This window comes from Aulostomus chinensis, chromosome 15, assembly GCF_037954235.1.
Source record: "Aulostomus chinensis isolate RoL2024-O1b breed Wild chromosome 15, RoL_Achi_v1.0, whole genome shotgun sequence".
Classification (NCBI taxonomy): Eukaryota; Metazoa; Chordata; class Actinopteri; order Syngnathiformes; family Aulostomidae; genus Aulostomus; species Aulostomus chinensis.
This window is the reverse complement of record NC_141334.1, coordinates 11,802,501-11,826,423: the sequence shown is the minus strand read 5'-3', so window position 1 is coordinate 11,826,423 and position 23,923 is coordinate 11,802,501. Positions and strand designations below refer to the sequence as shown.

The following is a 23,923-nucleotide window of genomic DNA, read 5'->3' as shown; positions in this document are numbered from 1 at the left end:
TAACAGCAATCCCCAGTTATTCCAGTGGAGCAGCTCAGTGGCAAACAGCAGCATGCAGTTGCCCTTGGCAACTCCCTGCTTGGACTCTATAACTGTATGAATGTGACACAGTATGGTGCTGAAAAATACCATGCGAGCAAAGGCAATGTGCTGTATAAATAAAGATTCAAAAAGTTAAATAAGTGGAGAAAAAAAACTTTTGAAAGATTGTAACTCCCTCCTGCTGATTGCTGCGCTCCAGGTCCTGCTCCTGCTGGCTCCACTGAGGGAGAGAGGAACATATTCAGGGAGTTATTCTCATGTAATTACTCTCAAATCAAGAAAAAAAAGTTTTTTTTTTTGTCATTACATGAAAACTTTCAGGAGATTTTAACTCCCTCCTACAGAGCAGTAGTGAGTGATTGCTGGGCCCAGGGTCCTGTTCCTGACGGGCTGACAGAGGTGCATTCAGGAGGAGTCATCATTTATCCCTGTGTAATTACTCTGAAATCAAGGAGCTGAAATATCTCAGGCTGAGGGAACAGAAAAGCTCCTGAAGGACTGTCTGAAAACATGCTGCCTACAGGACATGAAGAGATGGAGAAGAGCGGAACGTGAATGGAAGGCGAGAATTCAATACTGTCAGGCAGTTTTACGCTGTGGTGGTCTAATGAGCAGTCAGGTCCAATGATAAATCAGCAGACTGTGATGAAGAGGGGAGTGGAGGAGAGTGGAAAGTGTGCATCCATTGTGTGAGTTAAAGCGTATAATACTTAAATAGTTTTAAACTGCATGTAAATGAATCTGTTCAACAATGAAGTAAATAGAGTTTAAATGTATTGTCTATAATCACCAAAACCTACCCATTGCATTTATTTAATGAACTGTTTGGCAAGCGTCGAGTGGGAACATCTGCCGTTGAATATGCTTGTGTGTGTGTGTGTGTGTGTGTGTGTGTGTGTGTGTGTGTGTGTGTATGCTTCTGAATATGTGGAATTGTGTACAATTACTTTAGCTTACACTAAAAAAGCGGCGTTAAAACTCCTCTCTGAATTAGCTGCACTCTCATCTTCTAACCGTCCCACATTAAAAATTCCCTTTTTTCTTTTCTTTTTTTTTTCCTGGAGTAATTCTCCAGAAGTGTCATCTCCCCCTCCCTTTTCTGCCAAATGAGAAGTAACACATTCAGCGCTAATCTCAAGACCATTACGAGCATTGCAGGGATGAAAGAATGGTAAAGGAGTGGATGAAAAGCAGGGAGGGCTTTTGCTTCTTCTCTGCTGTGCTATCCGCTGATGAGGGAGTTTTGAGGATGTTTGAGTTGATCATTAAGGAGAAAATAAATCCCTCTCTTCTCTTCTTCTTCTTCTTCTTCTTCTTCTTCTTCTTCTTCTTCTTCCTCTTCTTCTTCTCTCCTCTCTTCTTTAAATGTATGCATGCACTTAAAGACAGCACTTTGTGAGTAGCGGCTCTTAGTACTTCAATCTCATTCAGTTCAATCTTTGACGCACAAATAAACACACATTCACTCGCATGAGCTATATACACACGTTTGAGTGTGTGACTATGACAGGAAATGAATATTTAAGCATTGAGCCGCAGGTGTAGGAGCTACAGCCATTTCATGAGCCTTCTTGAGCACATCATTTATTTACCAGTTTAAGACTTCAAAGTGGGTTTAAACATCATCATTTTCTCTCTATGTTCTCTTTAAACAGGCGCATCATCTCCTCCACCCCCTTCCTCAACTTCACTTTCCATCTGCTATGCTCACAGGTGCTGCAGGGAAGTTCTCACCGCCGTGTCTCTGAAAGCATGCTTTTATTTTTCCTTTGCTAGAGGCTACACATCAAGGTGTGCTAATTTACTAAAAAAAGAAAAAAAATCCTAAGAACAAGTCCAGTTGATCTTTATGAATAAGCCTGATCTCATAGAAACGAAACGAAATAACCTCAACCTCTTAAGGATTCGGTGACAACTGTTGTTTGTTTTGTTGCTCGCCGAGCGTCTCCCCTCTACATTTGTCATCTCAAGCATATTCTTTTCAGGTTGTTGGTGTTATGGTGTGCTGAAACATGGGCTTTGTCCCTTAGGCGTAGCTTGTAGACCTCGATGGGAGGAGGGAACATATTCAAGTGCCACATGATGACTTTTTTCCCAACCCAGAAGTTCACATCACCATTGATTCCCTAGATGGGATATTTTAATTGAATTTTGGTTAATTGCTTAAAAGTAAACTCTCATGCAAAGAAACGTATTGCAGTTGTTAACTAAAGTAAATGTTACGTTACGCAGGAACTACACCGTGGACTTGGACATCACCCAGCTTTGCGCCTCTGCTGTTTTTGACGTGACATCATTTAACTTCCACAACTATCTCTGTAGTCTCATTTAGCCACTTGTCAGCAACCGCCGTTGTACAACACACTAAAAAATTCACAAGTGTGGTATACTGTATATTGTGGGGCAGCACGGTGGTGCAGTGGTCACCACTGTGGCCTCACAGCAAGAAGGTTCTGGGTTCAAGCCCCGGCTCCATCACAGGATCTCTCTGTGTGGAGTCTCCATGCTCTCCCTGTTCCTGTGTGGGTTCTCTCTGGTACTCCAGCTTCCTCCCACAGTCCAAAGACATCAAGAGAGGACGAGGCTGATTGATACTCTAAATTGACTGTAGGTGTGACTGTGAGTGTGAATGGTTGTCTGTCTCTATGTGTTGGCCCTGTGATGGACTGGTGACCTGTCCAGGGTGAACCCCGCCTCTCACCTGAAGGCTGCTGGGATAGGCTCCAGCCCCCCATGACCTTTAACAGGATAAGCAGAAGAAAATGATGGATGGATGGATGGAATATATTGTAAGCTCTTATTTCTAACTCATTCAGAGATTTTCAGAATGTAACATTTCTCCAGGAACTTGAGAAACAGCAAGCACGTCAACACAATAGGCTACAAATATTACTCCTTTTCAATTTGGGTAAACTCACTAAAAATGGGCGATTGACTCTTTTTTCCATTGACTTTCTGAACGCCCCAGTCAGTGCCGTTGTCTCTCCCTGAGCCTCTGTCTCACTCTCGCTCTCCGGAATGCAGCTCACTCCATGTGCCCACAGTTTGAATTCATCAATTGCAGAGCTACTGCTGTAAAGAAATGAAGTGGCTGTGGTATTTCTGCTCGAAGGAAAAGAGAGAGTGAGACATCACTCCAGCGTTGTGTATTCAAACCCAACACCCAGTAAGAGCAACTGCGAGTTGAAAGGTCTTTTCATACTTAATGCAGACAACATTCTCAGCAATATTTGTGATGTGAAATGTAAAGTTGGCCGTGGCAGCACATCTAACCCAGGGGAACAGCAGGTCAAACACAAAATTCTGTAAATTGTAAAGCTGAAAAAATGAATCATATTTGATAGCGTGAAAGTCGAGATCCACAGCATGACTAGAAATTGAGATGTTTTGGACTTTAAACCTGAAACTACATTTTTCTCATTCCACAGAAAGTTATCATATTCTACAGTTCCACCAATTAGAGTTGCAGCTGACAATAAATTCTTGAGTCATTTGATGTGAGACCAAATGCTTATTGTATCCTCTCCCACTCGTGACAAAAGCTGGGTGTCCGTTAAGTTTTTTTTTTTAACTCAGTATGAAAGGGAGTAACAGGATCTCATTCTCAGCTGAGGATGCTTCATAATCAGAGTCGTCCTCAACAGCCCCCTGACACGTTCTCCTCTATGTCACATTCACTGTCAAAGAGCTGCGACAGAAACCTCATTGTCAGAGAAAACCCTTTGCTTAGAGGTCATTTTAAATTGCGAGGGAGCATAAAGAGAGGACACACAGAGCAAAGAGAAATAGTTTAGATGGCTGCTGTGCAAGCTTTTCTATGTTTGCTCCTCCTCTGTTGTGTGAACCATCGATGTCCTCGTGGGAACTATATTTCCTCACCCCGAGACTCCTTCCCCAGCCAAGATGTGTAACTATGACTCCTACTGATTAGGCTTTGATGTTACCTTGAGTGATAGATGAGAGCGGGGGAGGAGGGTTAAAGGAGAGGAAAGGTGATGTTGCTGACACAGTAGTTTGAGACAACTTTTCTTCCCCAGATACTTTTTTGAAAGTCTCTGCAACGTTTGTGCTTTGACAAAAGAAAAAAAAAAACAACTGCTTGACTGAGAATGTGGGAAAGGAAGGAAGGGAATGAAACGTTAACTTTTATTGGCATGCATGAAGGAGGTAGGTAGTTGGAGGTCACCGCAGTATCCACAAGTGTGGTTTAACGGCGATGGTAAACCCTTAGCCGCAACCATAATCAGCCCGCCACGTAAGCTCTGATATGTATGAGACCGACGAGAAATTCGCCGCACACTCGGATAATTTGACACAAAACTCATGAACACAATCTAAGAAATGGACTCTCATCAAAAACATTTTCTATTTGTTTGCGCTGAGGCAAACTGTCGAGGCATTTAAATGAGCATTTCAGCATGTTTGTATTGAAATAGTCACGGCAAACAGAGGCAGCAAGTTGATTTAGTGATTAAGAGCGGCTAGTATACCCAAGCTTGTGTGCTTGTTATTCCTCCTCTAACAGAGGAGCAAAATGTACCCTGCTGGCACAAAAGCACAAAATAAAAAAAAAAAAAGTCTAAAGCTAAATTACCTCAGTGATTCCTGATCCCCTTGTTAGATAAGAATAATGAGTTATCCACAGTTATCATTGCTCATCTTTGTACATGTGCGCTTGGATCACGACGGTCGGTCTTCAAAGGATGCTATTACCTGAGAGCACTGGGACATGTGAAGAAGAGCTCATTCCAAAATAATATATTTGTCTATAGGGAAGATAAATGACTCCCTTTGCCATGAAAGCATGTTTGAATTGTAGATATGTGGAAGTGCGTCACAGTTGTCAATTGTTTTAAAAATTGACTGATGAATTTTGGCATCTTCATTTTCTCGACACTAATATACACCACCTTACATTAATAGGAGTCCTTAGTAAAAGGTGGAAGGTGGAGATCCTCTTGCCCCTCTATTACATTGCCTCTTTTTAAAAATCTCATTCCATCTTCATTACATCTTGACGTGCACACTGTGTATTTAATAAGCCGGGTTACTCAACCTTGATGTTTGTTCCATCAGTGCAAATGAAACCTTGGCTTCTATAACTTTGCTTTTATGGTTACTGTATCCTGCGGGGCAATTTGAATTGGCATCTCCCCAGGCTGTACTACTTAAAGAAGAAAGACATACCGTGCTCCCTTTTTACCACGGTCCCTTGCACACACAACAACTAACCAGTTAATGAAATATGTCACGTACAAATGAAGTTCCTTATACAAATAATCACCTCAAATGGTCTCAGAGAACGAGAGAGAGAGAGAGAGCAAGAGAGAGAGAGCCTGCTCTTAGGAATGAGAGGAATAATTTGATGAGCCTTATGAACTTTTGAATTGCTGTATTGATGTCATCTATATTCGTGCTGGCTTGTTTCAGATACATTCACTGGATCAGGAAATGTCACTGTATTTCATTAGCATTTATACATGGGTGAGCCACAAGGATAGCTTGGCCACAAATAAGACTCGGCTTTATGTTTACGAGGGCCAACAGTGCACCCAAGTGGCTAATAGGTGAATTTCATGCTCACATTTCGTGCACTGATGATTAAAAGTGATCAGTTTAAGGGAGCAACAAGCTGATTGGTTAAAATGTGAACATCTGAAGTCAAATGATATGGAAGTAAAAGCATCCGATTTACTTTTAGTTGCTCTGAGTTACACAAGTAGGAAGGCTATATCTTCACCTCGTTCTCAACAATATTGTAAACACAGCTTCGTTTTGTTGTTGAATATTTCACATGTACTAACCTCTCCATTCAAATTATTTAATATATTTGCAAAGATATCAAATACAACATAAATCAATCATAAAAAAGATAACAAGTGAATAGAGAATAATCAGCAATCCATGCCATCCACTGTCTAGACCACTCTTTCCTGTTCAAGGTTAAGGCTGGAGCTGCACCCCGGCTGTCATTGGGTGAACGTCCAGAATTATCCAATAAGTTTTCAATTAATTCAAATTTTTTAAATGATATACTATTCATACTTTTTCTCATCAAATCTTGGTTACCGATACACCTTCAAGTGAGATTTGTATTCCAATTCAAAAACTGCCCCTTACTCTCTGATATTAAATGACTGATTTAACCAGGACACGACTCCATCGTCAGCTCCATCATCTTGTCGCTAGTCGCTGATTTAGGATTACAAGGTTTTCTGCTCTGCTAACTCTCTACTCCTCAATGATGAATGTGTCGTGAGGAAAAGGGCATGAGGACTTTCAAACTGAAATGCTACCATTAATTGGAAGATATTTTGGGGAGATATTTATCTCCAATTATGGTTTTAATGGCAAAGGGTCATCTTGACGTTAATTAATCACAACATATCACTCAGGCTTCATCTGTGGCGACACTTTAATTTCAGCAGTTATTTTCATTACCACAGTGTAGATGGTACTGTGTTAAATAATGGCCCCGTAATGACCCTGACTAACTGAATCACACATGTCTGGCATTTAGTAAAGGAACTGAGCATTGTTGAAGTCCAGAATACATATTACCTGATCAAGAGAGACATGCTCCTCTCCTCTGTTGTTGGCGCTGTGTTTTTTGCTTGCAATATGTCAGGTGTAAACTTCAGCTGCCTGCGTCTCAAATCTTTCATCTTTTCCAGGCTATTTTCAGAAAGCTGTGACCAGGTCAGCGGGTAAGTGACAGAAATGCAGACGTGAGATCATCATCAGGAGTGTATATGCGACATGAAAAGGGTCATTTTGAAAGAAAATGAGTTGTGAGAAGAAATGCGTGAAAGGTTGCTTGCTGCAAGCCTTGCAAATTTCCAGCGGGTTTTATAATGTTTCATAACATATAATAAATAGTGAATATTCAAACTCAGGCAAGCCACTAAGTCCAGTTCAAGAGTTAGATATCTGTCACAGCCAGCCCTCTAGGTTATGTCTTTTGTCACAATAATTACAAGAGATGTGCCAATCCACGTTTTTGCAGTTCAAATACAGTTTTGATGCACGTCTCTTTCTCTAGATGTATTGTTATTAGTGTTACTGTTGTTGACATTATGTTTGAATTGACATCGTGATGCTTTGGTAAATCAAACAGCACTTCTCATCAAAAGATGTGTGTCTTCCAAGTTATTTGGATCGCTGATGTGGCTCATGTCACACTGTGGTAGTTTCACGGCTATGAAAAAGAATCTGGAGCCGGTGGACTGGCGCCTTTAATAACTGCCAAACTACAAACCCTTGTGGTCATAATACAGATGAGATCACTTTGTTAGGCGACTATTGGCAACAGCTGACTTGGCACATGCGCTGTTAATAACATGCTAAGTATGAGTTTTGCCGGAACAGACTTCATAACACAATAAAAATTCAACTTCAAATCGCAAACTGAAATACTGTGGTACATGTAAAACATCATAAGTATTGTATTTGTTTTAAGAAATGAACCATGAAAGTATTATCTTAAATTTCATCTCAGTCACAGTTACTGACTGAGATGTGCTTTAAATGTGTTTGAAGTACAGTGTCTGCAGGGTCTGAGATGAAAGACTGGCTGGATGAGATGACAGTCGGGTTCGGCCTGCATAGGTTTGATTATCTGTGACATCATCTGGGTGTAGGGGTGGCACTCAGAGGTAGAGTGGCCATCTAGCAACCGAAGAGTCGCTGGTTCAATCCTCACTTCCCCTGGTGACCATGTCCAAGTATCCTAGATCAAAATACTGAATCCCTTATTTCTCCTGATGGCCCTGCAATGGACTGGTGACCCGTCCAGGGTGAACTCCAGCTCCCAGTGACCCCTGATGGATAAGCGGTATAGAAAATGGATGGATGGATCATCTGGGTGTCAGACAACCAGGAGAGATTAAAGTCAGATCCCAGAAATCAAAGTGAGAACTCTAAGACCAGATGAGGGCGTTAACCCTCGTACCCCAGCATCACTAGTGCTTCGATTTTTGAAGACAAAGAAGAAAGATCTTTGGCTGGTGAAAGAAAAGAAGCCAGATAGTGTAGTGATGTGTACTGACTCTGGATCAGTAGCCTGCTTTCAAAACCAACTATGAAGTCTCTTAGGGCAGATCTAATGACTGGAATGTCTGAATGTTTAAAAATGTGTACATACATGCAAACTGTGTTTGAAAGCATGCAAGTATATAAAACACATATTAAGTTAATATATTCCATTTTTAACCTGTATATATAAAACTGTTATTAATATAATTATTGAATATGTCACTATCACCTACTTTTGAAAAAAAAAATTACTGTCCATTTCCCAACATATAAATATTGTAGGAATGCTGTAAACATGGGAAACATAGGTAAAACAATGTAAATCTATGCCTCCCGTGTCCTTAAAATATTTACAGATAAGGTGGCTACAAATCATGAAATACAATAAAGGGCAAATCCATAATGAAAAAAATATCAGAACCCCGGCAGAAAAAGTAGGATTAAATAGGCTAAAGGCTGAAAATACCATGCAAGCACAAACCAAAAAGAAAGTTAAGTCACGCCAGATGAAGAATTGGCCCTGCTGGCTTAAATAAGAGACTATTTCTGATGGGGAAAGTAGATTCACAAGTGTGTGCTTACTGTAATTACACTGAAAAGGTTGAACATGTACTAAACACTATGTCTGTCAGATCTAATGAGGATTGGACGTTAAAAAATGGTTGAGAAAGGCAAGAATGAACTGGGGTAGTATAACTTTTGGTTTGTTTGTAAAACTCAGGACTCTTTAATAGGATAATTCGTTTGTTTTGGTGACAAAGGTGGACCGTATCCCGTTCACCCCATACAGTAGGTGGCAGTCTGTAGCTAAAAGTTGGTATTGCAATACACCAAATGACACAAAGAAGAAAAGGACCACGACGACCTCGACGAAGAAGAAAAGCACCCACTGACAGAAAATGGCTGACAGGGAGAGTGGGAATTATCTCCCTCGAATTTGCGCATAGTTCACAAGTGTCCTACATTTTGAGCATGCATTATTGGCATTAATTTAGAAATATAATGTTTAAAAAGGCGAAACGAGCCAACTTCAGACGGAGAAATGAATCCGACGAGGAGGAGCAGGAGGAGAGTGTGCAGCCGACGCTGGCGCCGACGTTGTTTGGGCCTGTGCTGGAGGAGGTCCCGTTTTTGGAAACCTCCAACAGCATTAGCTTAGCAGCTAGCAGCGATAAATATCAAAGCAACGGCGTCCAATCTACATTTAACAGCTTAAAAGGTTTCAAGAAGGAGAAGAAAGTCAAAGAAATGGCCCCAACCCCAGCACCCACGAAAGCTAGTTTGCTAAGTTTCGACGAAGAGGACGGTAAGTCATAGTAGCCGGAGAAGACATGCTGTTTAGCATTTTTATTTTCGGTTAGAAATTTCATTCATAACGCAGTTGAGCGCAACGGAGAAGCAATCTAGCTATTACTCTTTTCCCAGCTAACCACAATGAGCGTTAACCCGGTTTCGTGTGCTTTCAACTTAACTGCCAATTTCTCTAATCACGACCCGTCTTACATACAGAAGGGTCCGAGGTTTTCAGGGTGAAGAAACCCAACCACAGCAAGAAGATTGTCAAGCAGCTGAAGAAGGAATATAAGGAGGATTTGGAGAAGTCTGGCACTGTCAAGCATGAATCCAGATCAGGTGAGATGAGATGGTCGTCAGTGGTCCACCTGCTCTCATCTCTGCTGTCCCTCCAAGGACCCAAGTTATCCATCCATCCATCCAAGTTGATTCCGCTGCTGCTGCAGCTGCTGCAACGTGTTTCTCCAAACTTAAATCAGTTTCAAGTTATCTTTGGGATAATAAGTGTAGTTTTACTATAAAATCCAAGATTGATTGGATGTAGTTCATGTGTGAGTTCATGAGAGTAACATGATTTTAATTTGTACCACAAGATTCAGTAGATCTGTGATACCTAATTTGTATTACAATTACATTTGTTTCTATTCTACTTAATGGCATAATGCTCAATTTAGTTTCTGTTCACACTCTTAAGAGTCAATGTTAAATTATCAAAGACTAAAGATGATTTAAGTATAAATCAGCATGTGCGTTTGGGTCAGTTAATTTCTGGGGTTCAACGTGTAATTTTAAATCTTCTTCCTTTCTGTAAAGTTTAGTTAGCTTAGGCAGTTATAAATACCATCACTGTGATTCTTTTTTCTCAATTTTTTTTATGCATCGTCATCTTTACTTAGATGCTCAACCGCAGCCTGCTGTCACGATCAAAGAGGAGGCTATCAGCACAGCGGGTAGTGAACAGGGAGAGGAAGAAATGGAGGTGGACAGTGCTGAAGAACAGGAGGAGGAGGCGAAGGGTCAAGTTGGTCAAGCAACCAGTCAAGTCACGAGGAGCAACAATGCTGGAGCAACTTTCAACGCGCTGTCCTCCCTCAGCACCCTCAGACCTGGTATCACACACTTATATAATGAAATAATGGCTTAATCTTTGAACTGCTTTTTTTCCAAGATTTTAATATAAAAGGAAATGCGAGTGCTTTAAAACACTTTAATAAAGATACTAATGAAAATTGAATGAAATTAATGAATTTCTTGCTTTTGAACCTTCTCCCCTTGTGAAAGTGTTCTCTTTGCATTACATAACATTTATAAGACTAATTCAAGCTCTACTGTGCTACATTCAACACTTTTGTAGTATTCGTACACACAAGTAGTATGAACAAGACTTGTTTTTGTCATAATCCAGGGGAGATCCCTGACGCAGCGTTTATCCACGCTGCCAGAAAGCGTCGACAGCTGGCGAGAGAGCTGGGTGGTGAAGCCCCTCTGGTTGAGACTGAAACCCCTAAGAAGCGACTGGCCCGAGAGGACCAAGATGTCAGTGACGATGAAGACGAGGAGGAAAAGAGGATCCGCTTCAGTGGCGTGAAGAATAAAAGCCAGAGGCAAAAGATAGCCGAGGAGATTGGTATGAACAAAGCATTAAATGTCCACTTGATAATAGACTGGATTTGAGTCAGTTGAGACACAATGGTCCCTTACACACATGCAGGCATCGAGGGTAGTGATGACGAGGCGCTGGATGCAGGCCATGATGAGGAGGTGAGCCGGTGGGAGCAGGAGCAGATTAGGAAAGGAATTAGCATTCCACAGGTAAGCTGTAAACATGGAAATGTTTGTTTGCTCACATTTGTATCCTGTTAATTCAGTCTTTGATACAATTTTCATGAGGAATTCCAGAATATTGTCATGAATTTGGCTTTATAGTCAATAAAAAGCCTTTCACTTCATTTGTAATTTGCGTTCTTGTTTGTGATGCTCAGGTCCAAAGCAGCCAGCCAGAAGAGAACACCGCCTACTACCAGAACAGCTATGATGTCCAGTCGTATGGCTCCACTTACAGCATGCCGTTCACCTACAGCACCGTAACTCAGCAGACGGGCAAGCCGCCTGGCCACACAGACAATGGCTCTGTTCATCACTTTGGGGCCTCTATTAGTGACTTAACCCCAGTATCCATTGATTTGGTAAAGAAACGCCTGCAGGATAGGTAGGTAACGTAGAAGGCCACCCTCTAATGTCAGTGGTCAGATCAGCTGCTGCCATCTCTGTGTGCTGTGATCGTGGCGACCAACAGATCTCAGGCCCAGAGAGGGAATGCCCAGGAGCTAGTCCTGATTAGAACTCCTGTGTGACCAGGGGTGTAGTGAAGTGATAACTATCTGTATTTATTTGATGCCTGCTCTCTGAAGTGATTGTCTTCATACTCTTGTCCAGTATTGAAGAATAACTGCGTTGTTGGTCTGCGGCACCTTCCGCATCATCCTGTCTTCCTGTCTGTCCCTCTATGCCATGTGTCCGTAGGCTCAACCAAATGTGCGCCGGCCACGAAACAAACACCAGGCGCTTCAAACAGATTGAGGAAGACCTAGCTGCCTCTGAGAGCACCATACAGCAGCTGGAGGGCTCGTCCAATGACAATGCAGATCAATATAAATTCTTGCAAGAGATGCGAGGGTATGTTGGAGACTTGCTTGAGTGTTTCAGTGAAAAGGTAAGGGAGAATTTCTCTGCTGTCTGATTAGCTGTTTTCTGTTTTGTGTCTGTGTGATCTCTGACCACATGATGGGGTGTTGAAGGGATAGAATCACATAAATTCCTTCTAATAATGAAGCAGTCAGACTATATTTCTAGGCACTCATACTAATGCTAGATAACATTATTGATAAGACAGTCAGTAGGTGTATACTCACAATTGTATTAAGGCCATTTGCTGGGGCTACTTTTGTCATCCCATTATGCAAGAACCAATGAAGAATCCATTTTTTTGTCTGAACACAACAGCAGGTGGCAGTGTGTGTACAGCTGGTTGCAGTCAGCTTTTCTCCCAGTCCACCTTCTGTGCCACAATTCAAACAAGTTTGTAAGCAGCATCCCTGTCATATGACACCAGAACAGTGAACATTGTCTGAGGGGCAGGACCTTGGGTTGTGTGACATCACAAAGCCTCCTTGACAATCTCTGACTTGGACCTCATTTATGATGACTGCTCTTTCAGTCAGTACGTCACCCGAAAACGCTGCATGTATGTGTGTCTATAGGCATTCAGACCCCGTCACCAAGCTGTCCAATCACAATGCGACCCATAGACATCAGAGCTATTCAGATTGTCACCTCAGTCGCTCTGTCATCTCAGGTAGTGCAGCGCCCAAAATCAGTCTGTAGATATTCTGTCCTAAAAAACAAAGTTGTCCGAACACAATGCCACCTATAGACAGACAACACGACTAACCAGAGTCCCTACTGTCAGGGATTTCTTGCTTTATAGGTTAGGTTTACTTTTTTCTTATGGGCGGCATGGCTCAGGGGTAGAGTGGCTGTCTAGCAACCGACGGGTCGCTGGTTCGATCCTCGACCCCGGTGACCATGTCGAAGTGTCCTTGAGCAAGATACTGAACCCGTAATTGCTCCTGATGAGTAGGTTGGCACCTTGCATGGCAGCCATCACCATCAGTGTGAGTGTGTGAATCGGTGAATGAGATGACACTGTAAAGCGCTATGAGTGCCGCTAAGGTAGAAAAGTGCTATATAAAATTGAGTCCATTTACCATTTTTTAAGCTGAGACCACATAATGTGCATCTCCTTGTCCGTCCAGAAATCTGTTGTTTGCCCTAGCAACCCTCCTTTTGACTGTACACTGTTCATCTTGCAGGTTAAATATCACAGAACACCGTACATGGATCATTTAGGTGTAGTCTGAGTTCAGTAATGTATTCTAGTAAGGCCAATGTCTTTACTTGTTCTTAGAAGTCCAGTTTTAGTCAGAAAAACACAACAAATCAGCTTTTTCAACTATTTAAGCTGATTGACTGTGACTCAAATTAGTCACTCGAATAACATGGTGTCATTGTTTACAGAAATATTACATTCTACTGACTCCTGAGAGACCAGTACAAGTTAGTGACTTGCTAGCACTCAGAAACATTTTGTAAGATGATTTGAAGTAGTTAGAAGAGAATGTAGTTCAGAGTACAACCCAAAGAGGATAAATCCTTGGTAAAGCACGTATAAATGATGTCTCTGAAACACTCATGGGGGCTGCTTACTAAATTTAGTCTTGGTCCCGCAGCAGCAGAACAACAGCTACACTGAAGGAAGAGAGACCAGGGCTACCCACTGCCTACTCGACTCCATTAATGTGTGTTTTAACCCTATTAGGAGCATCGGTGCACAAAGAATAGAGATGGAAACCAATGGTTGTCATCATGCATGACTTAGTTTGGAATCTTAAGATATTTCTGGAACTGAATATTGTCAGTGTGGGGAAAAAAACATTTAACGGATGTATTGTTGTTTTTAATGCAGTATCTTAAAATCATCTAACACCACCTCAGTCAGGAATTTAGTTTAAACTATCGGCTGATTGTGTTCAAAGTTCCCTTCAAGGAAATCTGTTTCTTTTCCTCACACTGGAGATATTTTGGTTCCAGTATTTTAGTATTATATTTCGGTTCCAGTATTTTATTGTCCATCACGTTCCTCTTCTCCCTTCAGCAAGACACTGACTCGGACTCGGAGCCCTGCTTCTGTTTGGGTTAGAGGTCACATAAGGCATCATATCTTTCAGGTGCCTGCTGTCCTGGAGCTGGAGGCTGCCATGCACCAGTTACTAAGGCAACGGGCCTCACGACTTGTCCAGAGAAGACAGGATGATATTAAAGATGAATCGGCGGAGTTTGCAAGCCTTTCAAGTCAGTCCATCTTGAAGGTTTTTATGATTTATTTGAACGGCCTCGTTAGTTCTCTGTGTGTGCGTGTTGATGTGTGTGAGTGTGGCTGTACTGTTGACATCAGTATTCCGCACTGCCCCTCTTAAGTTTTCCTTGTGTGTTTAAGGGTGATTGAGGTTTTGAATGTGAGCGAGCATGTACGCACATGGGAAATGTTTTATTGGAGGAGCTGTTTCAGCTTGTGGCTGAGTCTCACAGTCAGCGGGGTGCTTGTAGCTCCTCTCATGTGGCATTGAGTCACTTATAAAGATGATCTGTCACTATAACGTGTAGCAAATAGTAGCCAGGTAAGTGTCTAGGAAATGAACAATGTCTCATTCACAAAGATTCGTCATTAGAAATGTGATGTCTGATTGGTAGAATAATATATTAGATGTTTTTTTTTACCACATGTCTATACAGATTTCCATCATTTCATATTTATTTGAACAAATTCTAATGTAGAGTTTAGTACTTACTGTGCTGTGTGAGATTTTAAGTGCTCAGGTTATGGGTTGACTCAATGTTTCATTACTGGCTGTAACAGGGCTCCTGTCTCTTGCAGATAAAGCTGTCATGGCTCCTAATCTAGACTCATTTGGTCGAGATCGCACGGCGTACCAAGAGCACAGCCGTCAGAGGAGGATAGCAGAAAGAGAGGCACGACGGTATGATACGCCTTGGTGATATTTCCATGCCGCAATCTCTGGTCCCTTTTCAGGGTGTTATTCTGAAAATCTCACGTGACACATTATCTGCCACTACCTTTTGTAAAATGCAGGCTTGTAAAGCAGCGTTTAGCAGTGTTGGAGCTCGTAAGGTCTGACTGTCAGATTTATTCTCTCCTTGTCTGACTCAGAACTCGACGGCGTCAAGCGAGGGAGCAGAATGGCAAAAGAGCTGAGCATAAAGAAGGTTTATCATCCGATGATGAGGAGACGTCTACTGACATCACCAGCTTCGACACGGAGAAAGGTACATGACTCAAGAATGCAGACTCAGCCACAATCATTGAGTGTTTTTTTCAAAAGCTGCTTGACAAGATGTTTTGCGTCTTTGCAGAGCGCATCATCAAGGAGTGTAAAAAAGTATTTGAGGATGTGGTGGAGGATTTTCACTCGCTAGACTGCATCAAGTCTCATTTTGAAGTGTGGAGGAGAGAGTATGCAGACTGCTACAGAGACGCTTACATAGGCCTCTGCCTGCCCAAACTCTTCAACCCCTTGGTTCGACTGCAGCTAATAACATGGAACCCCCTAGAGGTAAGACCCTTGCGGATGCTTATGGTGACGCCCTGTCCTTTAGAAATCAGATGGAGAGATTCTGAACACTCTTCCTCCTTTCCAGGCGCAGTGTGCAAATTTCGAATACATGCTGTGGTTTGAGTCTCTGCTGTTTTACGGCTTTGAGGAGCACAGTGAGTTGGAGAAAGGGGATGGAGACATCAGCTTGCTCCCTGCTATTGTGGAAAAGGTCATCCTCTCCAAACTGACAGGTAGAGAAACCCACCCACAGGCCTGCTTTGCCTCTACAAAATACAGTTTTATGTATTTGTGTATGTGTCTGTGTGTGAGCCAGTGCTGGCAGAGCAGGTGTGGGACCCGCTGTCAAGCAGTCAGACTACCAGGCTGGTGGGCTTCATTCACAGGCTAATGAAAGGTTACCCCACAGTGCTTCATGGAGACAACCGTTACACACAGGTACACACACCCTCTCTCGCTCTCACTGCCTACACACTCATCTCATTATTTCTACACAAAATAATACAACATTTGCCCTTGTGTCCAGTGTGGTAGAATCACTATCATGGTATTGCTGTATTTTCCTGTCTTTATCAGGAACTTTTAAAAACAGTTGTTTTCCGGATCCGGCGAACGCTAGATGAAGATGTCTTCCTGCCACTATACCCCAAAAAGTATGTTCAAATATTGAGCCCATTTGTGATTTATTTACCCTGTGCAATAAATACTTGATAACTGTGCTTTTGCTTTTGTTAAGTTTGCTGGAGAACAAGAATAGCAGTCCCTACTTATTCTACCAGAGGCAGTTCTGGACATGTGTGAAGGTATGTCGAGAAGTGGAGTGAAGACAGTGTTGTGGATTTCATCTGAGTGCTACCTTCAAGATGTGTTTATTGTTTACATGGTGTGCACTGTTGCAAAAATGATAACACTCAAAAGTTTGTGTACTAATGTGCACAAAGACATACATCTGCTGCACATACGCCGGCAATCCAGTTCTCTGCCTCTTCTGGTGTCCGTATGCTGCTGATTTCCCAACCTAACTATAAAAAACAACTTCTAAGCCAGCTGGCTAGCTAGTTGCAACCTATAGGCTGAACATGGCACATTTTGACTTGGATTGTGCAGTAAAACAGGCGCGTTCACCTCTTTCTGTTAGTAGTTGTATAGATATGCAATGAATATATGAACAAATTTCCCGAATACATTTTTTTTTGTTACTTTGCAATGTCATGGTTTCTTTGGCTTATACTATAATTACCGTAAACAGAACTACTACCATTTGATGTTGTATGTTGTCATGTGGTGTCCTGTTCTCCGAGTGATGAACCAGCTGTTTCTTTGCTTAGCTGCTGGGAAACATCCTGCAGTGGGAAGGGGTCCTCTCCACCTCCTGCCTGAAGGACCTGGCTTTAGACAGCACACTCAACAGATACATCCTCTCTGCACTGCAGACCACAGATACCTGCGAGGACAACGTTCATAAGTCCCAGAAGGTAGTCTTGTTTCTTCTCTCTCTCTCTCTATCTCAGCTGTATTCTGTGACTTCCCTCATTAAACACCCATTCCATTCCTCCTTTTTAGCGATTTTAAAGGGTTCTCACTGGTCTTGAAATTGTGACTATGAAGTTAACCAAAATCACTCAGCTCATTAGCAATTCACCTCTGAGTTGTGAGCGGAGACAGCTCTGCTCAGTGCCCTCCCTCGCATGCAACACTGTGGGGGGGATACTCCACACGCAGGTCTCGAGAAACGATGCGTCCGCCAGAGAGTTCCAACCCGCCGCGCTTACCATCCCAAAGCTCCGTGCAGAGATGGGATCAGACGCGGCAGTGGGCGCCGCTGGGGACATCTCGGTCTCCTTCTGGGGCGGTCACCCAGCGCGTCCCTCACAGCCAATAGAGGTGAACCCACGGTGCCGGAGAAACCGTCTGCCCAAACCCAGCTACAGCACGTGTGGATCCGCCATCGTATTCTCTACTCCTCAGAGTCTGAGTGGGGTGGAGCGTGGCAGAGTGGGGCAGCAGCTTGTGGCCTGCCCAGTGGCTTTGTGACATGTGAAATCCAGTCTGCCTGAGCCAGCCTTTTAGGGTCTGCCATTGGTTCACAGCAATTTGAATGCAGAAAGACTCTAAATGCATTTTTGTTTTAGTTTTCTCAAGATGTGTCCTCTAGCATCAGAAAAATGCCACATGAACATGAAAAGCATGATTTTCATCAGAGTGGGTCTTAAACTGCTTTATAGCTGCTGGTATATAACCCATTTTGATTAGTATGTGATTAAATTGTGTCGCTGAATGTTGACAAGTTTGTTTTAATCCCAATTTTTCATAAAACATCAGCAAAATAATAGGTTTAACAGCCTGAATGGTTCCAGAAGAGTTCTGGTTCCTTTCCTGTATTTCATGGTAGCCAGTGTGCCGTCTCTGTGCTACTTAGATCAGATTTTTCACCCACCTGAGCTGTGGATCAGCCAATCAGATTGAAGGTATTTCACAATTCAATCCTCTCCGGACAGGATAACAGGACTGGCAGCTCGCTGCATCCCTGTGCTGGCAGCCTTATTTTGACAAACATACACATTGACCACTGGGTCAACTTTGACCATCTGTGACTCTCTTGTTTGCTCTCTATTAACTCTCACTTGTCCTCTCTTGCACCTTTTCCAGGTGGTAGATAGTTTGCCAGCGCACTGGTTCTCCGGGCTGAAGGGCCAGCAGACGTTGCCCCAGTTGGAGCCATTCTGTCGCTTCCTGTCCCACTTGGCCAACTCGTTGCACCGTAGCAGTTTGTGCGGGTCTGATATTGAACGCCGCACTGCAAAGTAAGATCCATATCCATCCGTAAATGGCTTGCATAGTGTTGAGTTCTTTCGTTCAGGCCTGTTTCTTCAGATTTGATTTACTGAACGGTGCCCTTGCTCGTTTGACCACTCTTGTGTTCACACGTCCTTTAATAGAACTCCTCTCTACCAACAGGGAGCACGTCAAAGAGATCGTAAAGATGTTGGGTCACATGAACGCTCTGGATCATATCGTTACCGTGGCAGCAGAGCAAGGAGTTAAAGATATCAAAACACTTTTGGAAGCTACGTCATAAAAGATGTCATCTTTTGTTGTGTTCAACACATTTTAAGCTTATTCAAATGTGTGCATAATGGATTTAAAATAATACACTCTGAAAGGAGTTTAAAAATGTAAATATTGTTCATAATGTACAGAAACGTGTCCTATGCCTGAGACCGAGGCTGAAGTTAAGTCTCGTATTGCCTGTTCACAAAGGTTTCTCACTCCAACTACATGCTGATAACATTTTACATACGTAATTCTTAAGGATCTTTAATTTGTTGATCTATAACTGGAACCATTTCGGAAAATGTCTGACCTCTAAAATGACACCATGCACTACCTGACTGTTGCAACTGCTTAACAATGTTCCTTTAACCCCCACACACACACACACAAACACACACACACACAAACACTCCAATTTTTCTCAACGTGCCACAAAAACTCTCATCCACGTCTGACCAGCCCGAGAGCTTTGTATTCAGATTTGTAGGACTTATGTTTTAGCTAGTATTCTATTTGCCTGTGAATAAAACATACGTTTGACAAGATACTTGTTGTGACTGTGACATATTTAAGTAGACTTTTTCAAAAAAAATTACAGTTCACTTTATAATTTAACCAGGGAGAGTATGCTTACACCAGAGCACAAACAAACTCCAATAAAATATACAGTACTTTAGTAAGAAACATGATGTACATTTTTCTATGCAGGCATAAACTAAAATCTATAAAAGACATGGGTTGAAACGAATAATTCTTTGGTGTTTAAATGTGAGACGGAAAAATGCTTTACACGGGGAATAAAAGGGTAAAAATTACAAAAGAAATTAGGTGAGAGAGCTAAATATAGTCAACATTGGCCAAAATGAAATAGCGAAAAAAGTAAACGGATGACTAGAGAGGTGAATCCCTTACCAGACCTGTTAGTGTGACGCAATGCTCATGAATTATGTGACTTCGGCCTCGAGACTCTGATGGACGCTCGAGCTAATGGCTGTTGCACGATTGCACGAGTGAGCGGGGGTTGGGGGCGGGTCCGCTCGCGCGTCCTCTCCTCTACATGAAGAACACCCTGAAGAACCGGACAACCTGAACACTTGTTCCTTCCACCTTTAGAGAAACGCGCAGCTCCTGGGTCCTGCTTTTCTCCTCGTAGTTTTTGACTTCCGTCGCCTCCTGTTTGTGGGTTTATCACAAGAGTTGGATTGGCTCGTGCCCTCTTACGCGCTCACGCGGGGGTGGGGGTTTACAAGGTAAAGACGTTACTTTTTATTTTTCTTGCTGAAGGCAAACAAGCCACGTGCACGCAAATAGCATGTACTCTTTGCTTCGTAGATGTAAAGGTGATGAAGTTTCAAGTTTATGTGCTCTGCTTTTGTTAAACTGGGTGGCGAGTGCATACACTCAAATACACACGCGCATCTTGCAGCTCTGCGTCCTCATGAGTAGAAGGGCCACTTAGAATAATGGAGTCATCCCTGAGTGCAGCTTTACGCTGAAAAAAACAATGTCAAACAGAGGCCTCTGGGGTTCAGTTGCTTGTTCATATATATATATATATATAAAATCTCAAACTACAGCTGCATGCCGCAGAAGCCCATTTCCACCACGAAAATAAATAAGAGCCGTGATTAAAAAAAATGTGGTCATGTAATAGATATGAGAAGTCAAATATTTGGCTTTTTATCATATTGTAATGACTTTTTATATCATCATTTTGACTTAATAATTCATCAGATTTCTACCTTTTTTCATCTGGCAATTATAAAAACTCAACTTGTGATTTTTAATCACATGATTCTTATGACTAACTCATAATTTTAACTTTTATCCCATAATGTCAACGTTTCTGTGTCCCATCTATTACGTCACGCGTTAATCTTTTTGGTTATTGAATATTTTCAAACCCTTAACAGTAATAAGTGGAAGAGGCGGCACGGTGGTGCAGTGGTCAGCACTGTCGCCTCACAGCAAGAAGGTTCTGGGTTCGAGTCCAGGCTCTAGCACAGGATCTTTCTGTGTGAGTCTCCATGTTCTCCCTGTTCCTGTGTGGGTTCTCTCTGGTACTCCAGCTTCCTCCCTCAGTCCAAAGACATCAAGAGGGGATGAGGCTGATTGATGCTCTAAATTGACCGTAGGTGTGACTGTGAGAGTGAATGGTTGTCTGTCTCTATGTGTTGGTCCTGTGATGGATTGGTGACCCGTCCAGGGTGAATCCTGCCTCACTCCCAAAGGCTGCTGGGATAGGCTCCAGCGTCCCCGCAACCCTTAACAGGATAAGAAGTAGAAAATGGATGGATGGATGGATATTTTTGTGGAATGCACAAGTAAACAGTAAATATGTTGCTTCTCTTTGTGTGTAACCCTTTCAATTCATTTTTTAATGTTATCAGTCCTTTTAATAATGCTTTGGGACTTTTTCTTATTATAATACGCTGACAACGTTGGTAGTGTGTTTGTGACATCACCTCCCCCTTTCACATTGGTAGTGCCGAGCGTGGCTTTTGCTAGAATTGCCACTCCAAGTTGGTGTATGTATGCATCCGTGCATGTGAGGAAACTGCGCAGGATTCCTAACTGATCTGACATCAGCAGTGAGAGGTTTGCATGATGCGCCGTGTGAACTGGAGTGAAAGCAGCAAGTGGTTACCCGGGGCAGACACGCACCACAGCAGCAAATCAGAAGTTGTGAGACTATTACCCACATGCTGTCTTGAAGCAAGTGCTGCATATCACAACCTGGCTGAGCAGAAACAGACAATTAAAAAACAACAACAACAAAAACATAAAAATAACACAAATCTGCTCTTTCATATTGAAAATTGTTTCAACTCTTGGATGTTGAGAGTGATTCCATAAGAGCGTCTAGCTCTCGACAGTCACAGTTCAGACCCCGTCTGATTTATTTCCAGTCGGGCTAAATTTAGCGGGTCTGAAAGTGGGTCACTGGTGGGCTGACTGGAGGAATGGAAGATGTATCGATATCTTATACAAATGTACATATGCATTGACGCTCTCCAAGTGTCACAGAGATTCTGGGGATGGCCTTGTATTTCTAGCTCCAGGCTAAGCTGTAATACGCTCAGTAATACCGGCATAAACCGCCTTCTCTCTCTGAATATTCCAGAGCCTCTGTTGATGTTCGCAGTGAAGATGAAACAAGCTTTTGGTGTTTTTTGACTTTGACTTGACTTTTGAGTTATGAGCCTTTGTAGCAGTAAATAGATTTTGGTGTTTACATAACATTGGATGGGATGTTTTACTGTGACATACACACATTTGTATATTTATGCTCCGCTAAGTATTTATTTGCTGAAGTAGTTCTGAGGATGTTGCTGTCTGGGCTGTGATGCCTGGAACTGGTGTCAGGCATCATCAGTCATTTATCGTACCCATAGGATCTCAGCTAAGAGCTCTTTTATATTTCAGCCAAGGAGAACTCCATCTAACTCAGTTTACCCTTTTGGTTGGACAAGTGGACACCAACCGTCTTCAACCAATTATCAAGGGTCATGTCAGCTGTTCCTGGCCACATTATCCAGCTCTGACTGGGAGACCTCGCAGCATTGCCAGGCCACCATGGAGATATAATCCCACCACCTGGTCCTTGGTCTGCCCCCCCTGCGGTCTCCTTCCAGCTGAACATGCCTGGGAAAATCTCCCTGGGGAGACAAGCAGGGGTCATCCTCAGTAGATGCCCGAACCACCTCAACCAACTCCTTTCTTTGCGTAGGAGTGGCTCCACTCCAAGTCCGTCATGGATGACTGAACCTCACCTTGACCCACTTCTGCTGCTTGATTACACAATTTCACTCTTTGGGTCATGACACATATTTTACGAAAGCCGATTGTTAGGCCCATCTCATGTCGCATAGTCCCCTCACTCAAGAACAAAACCTTACACTTGTTCTTGCTCCCTTGCGGTAAGGACCCCCCTCCTGGGGCTGTGCACTGGTTTCTCAAGCTCGAGGTGCTGATCCTCATCTTAGCCTCTTCTCACAGCTGTGAACTGATCTAGTGAGAGCTGGGGGGGGAGTCACAGAGTGACAATGCCATCAGTACCACACCATGTGCAAAAAAACAGTGATGCAATCCTCAGCCGTCTCGACCGCAACCCCAGGACCCAGGCCCCTACCAGTATCCCTGGTGCAAATGCGGCATTTTGTGCTGTTAATACAAAATGGTTCATGACAGCTACTGTTTCAAAATAAAATACTGCATGTCTTAGTATGCAAAAATATATCCTACAAACACAAAAAAAATGCAATGTTTTTTGCTGCGATGGCGGGGGGTTAAAAAAAAACGGAGTAATTTACCCTCCTCAACAACAGGTGGCGCTGTGAGTCACATAAAATATATCTTTTATCCACGGCATGTTTAACATGAAATTAGCTTCATGTGTATGCAGTTCATATGACAGCTAAATATATAATATGTAGCATTTACATGTTAAATGTAAACTAATTGACAGATGGGTTTATTGACATCTGTCACTACAGCTCCAGGATGTATCGTGTAATTTCTTGTAATACTGTCTAGCTTGCAGGGGAGGGATGACCATGCATGGGATGGGAACAGATGGGAGCCGCAGTAAAGGCTCCACCGTTGGCATCGCTGCTCTCTCACTCATGTCGGCAGTTGGCTCATGGATTTACTGACCGTCTCCAAAACAGTCCACCAACGCAGCAAACACATAACAACCATTCCCGTCTCCAACATTAATACGCACTACAGCAGAGATGGAGCTTTCAGAAACCTGCCGTTGCTTGTGTGCATGAAGATATCAGGCTGTTTAAACAAATATTCGTTGAACTCACCATGTTCTCCATCTAGTGTTTCAGCTTTACTGACGTACAAATGCAGTTATTTTTAATGGTCTTACCATAAAGGACTTAACCATTAGTTCCATAAAACCTGTTTCCCACTGGCCAAGAAAATATTAAAGCTGCACTCTCATTGGCTCTACCAGGCCACAACCCCCCTCCCTGTCCTGGTCATCCTCTCCCACTGTTGCTACTTTCCCCACATCTCATCTACTGCACCTTTTTTCTCTTTTTTCTAGCGTGTGAGTAACATGCTCGATTTCGCAAGATTTATGTAAACTGAATCCCTACACTCTTGAACTTTTAATAGATTCCTGGGGTATTTACGAATCAAGTATTCCTCAAATTAAAATAATCCATCCACGAATGTATGTGTTTGTATGCATGAGCAACCAATACAAACGCTTATCTGGATTTAACCATTTTATTAGGTCTTAGTGGGGGACCTTTGTGTGGATAAACTAACTAGTTGCAAGTTTTTAAGTGCAT

General features: G+C 42.6%; 2 protein-coding genes across 2 annotated transcripts in view; both read left to right on the top strand.

The window, feature by feature from the left end:
* The first annotated feature begins 8,930 nt into the window (after positions 1-8,930).
* Positions 8,931-19,159, top strand: paxbp1 (PAX3 and PAX7 binding protein 1). The gene is made up of 18 exons (XM_086227103.1): positions 8,931-9,382; positions 9,586-9,708; positions 10,266-10,478; positions 10,775-10,996; positions 11,081-11,181; positions 11,352-11,578; positions 11,893-12,082; positions 14,157-14,280; positions 14,864-14,966; positions 15,158-15,273; positions 15,361-15,560; positions 15,646-15,793; positions 15,877-15,998; positions 16,137-16,213; positions 16,297-16,363; positions 16,889-17,035; positions 18,210-18,364; positions 18,519-19,159. Exons 1-18 carry the CDS (start codon positions 9,079-9,081, stop codon positions 18,637-18,639), a joined length of 2,760 nt encoding a protein of 919 aa, XP_086083229.1. The 5' UTR covers positions 8,931-9,078; the 3' UTR covers positions 18,640-19,159.
* A 529-nt stretch (positions 19,160-19,688) lies between these two features.
* slc7a1a (solute carrier family 7 member 1a) overlaps positions 19,689-23,923 on the top strand; it is a 19,478-nt gene continuing 15,243 nt past the window's right edge. Inside the window, exon 1 of the mRNA XM_086226628.1 lies at positions 19,689-19,864. The gene's annotated coding sequence lies outside the window, so the exon portion shown is untranslated. The remainder of the gene's footprint in view (positions 19,865-23,923) is intronic.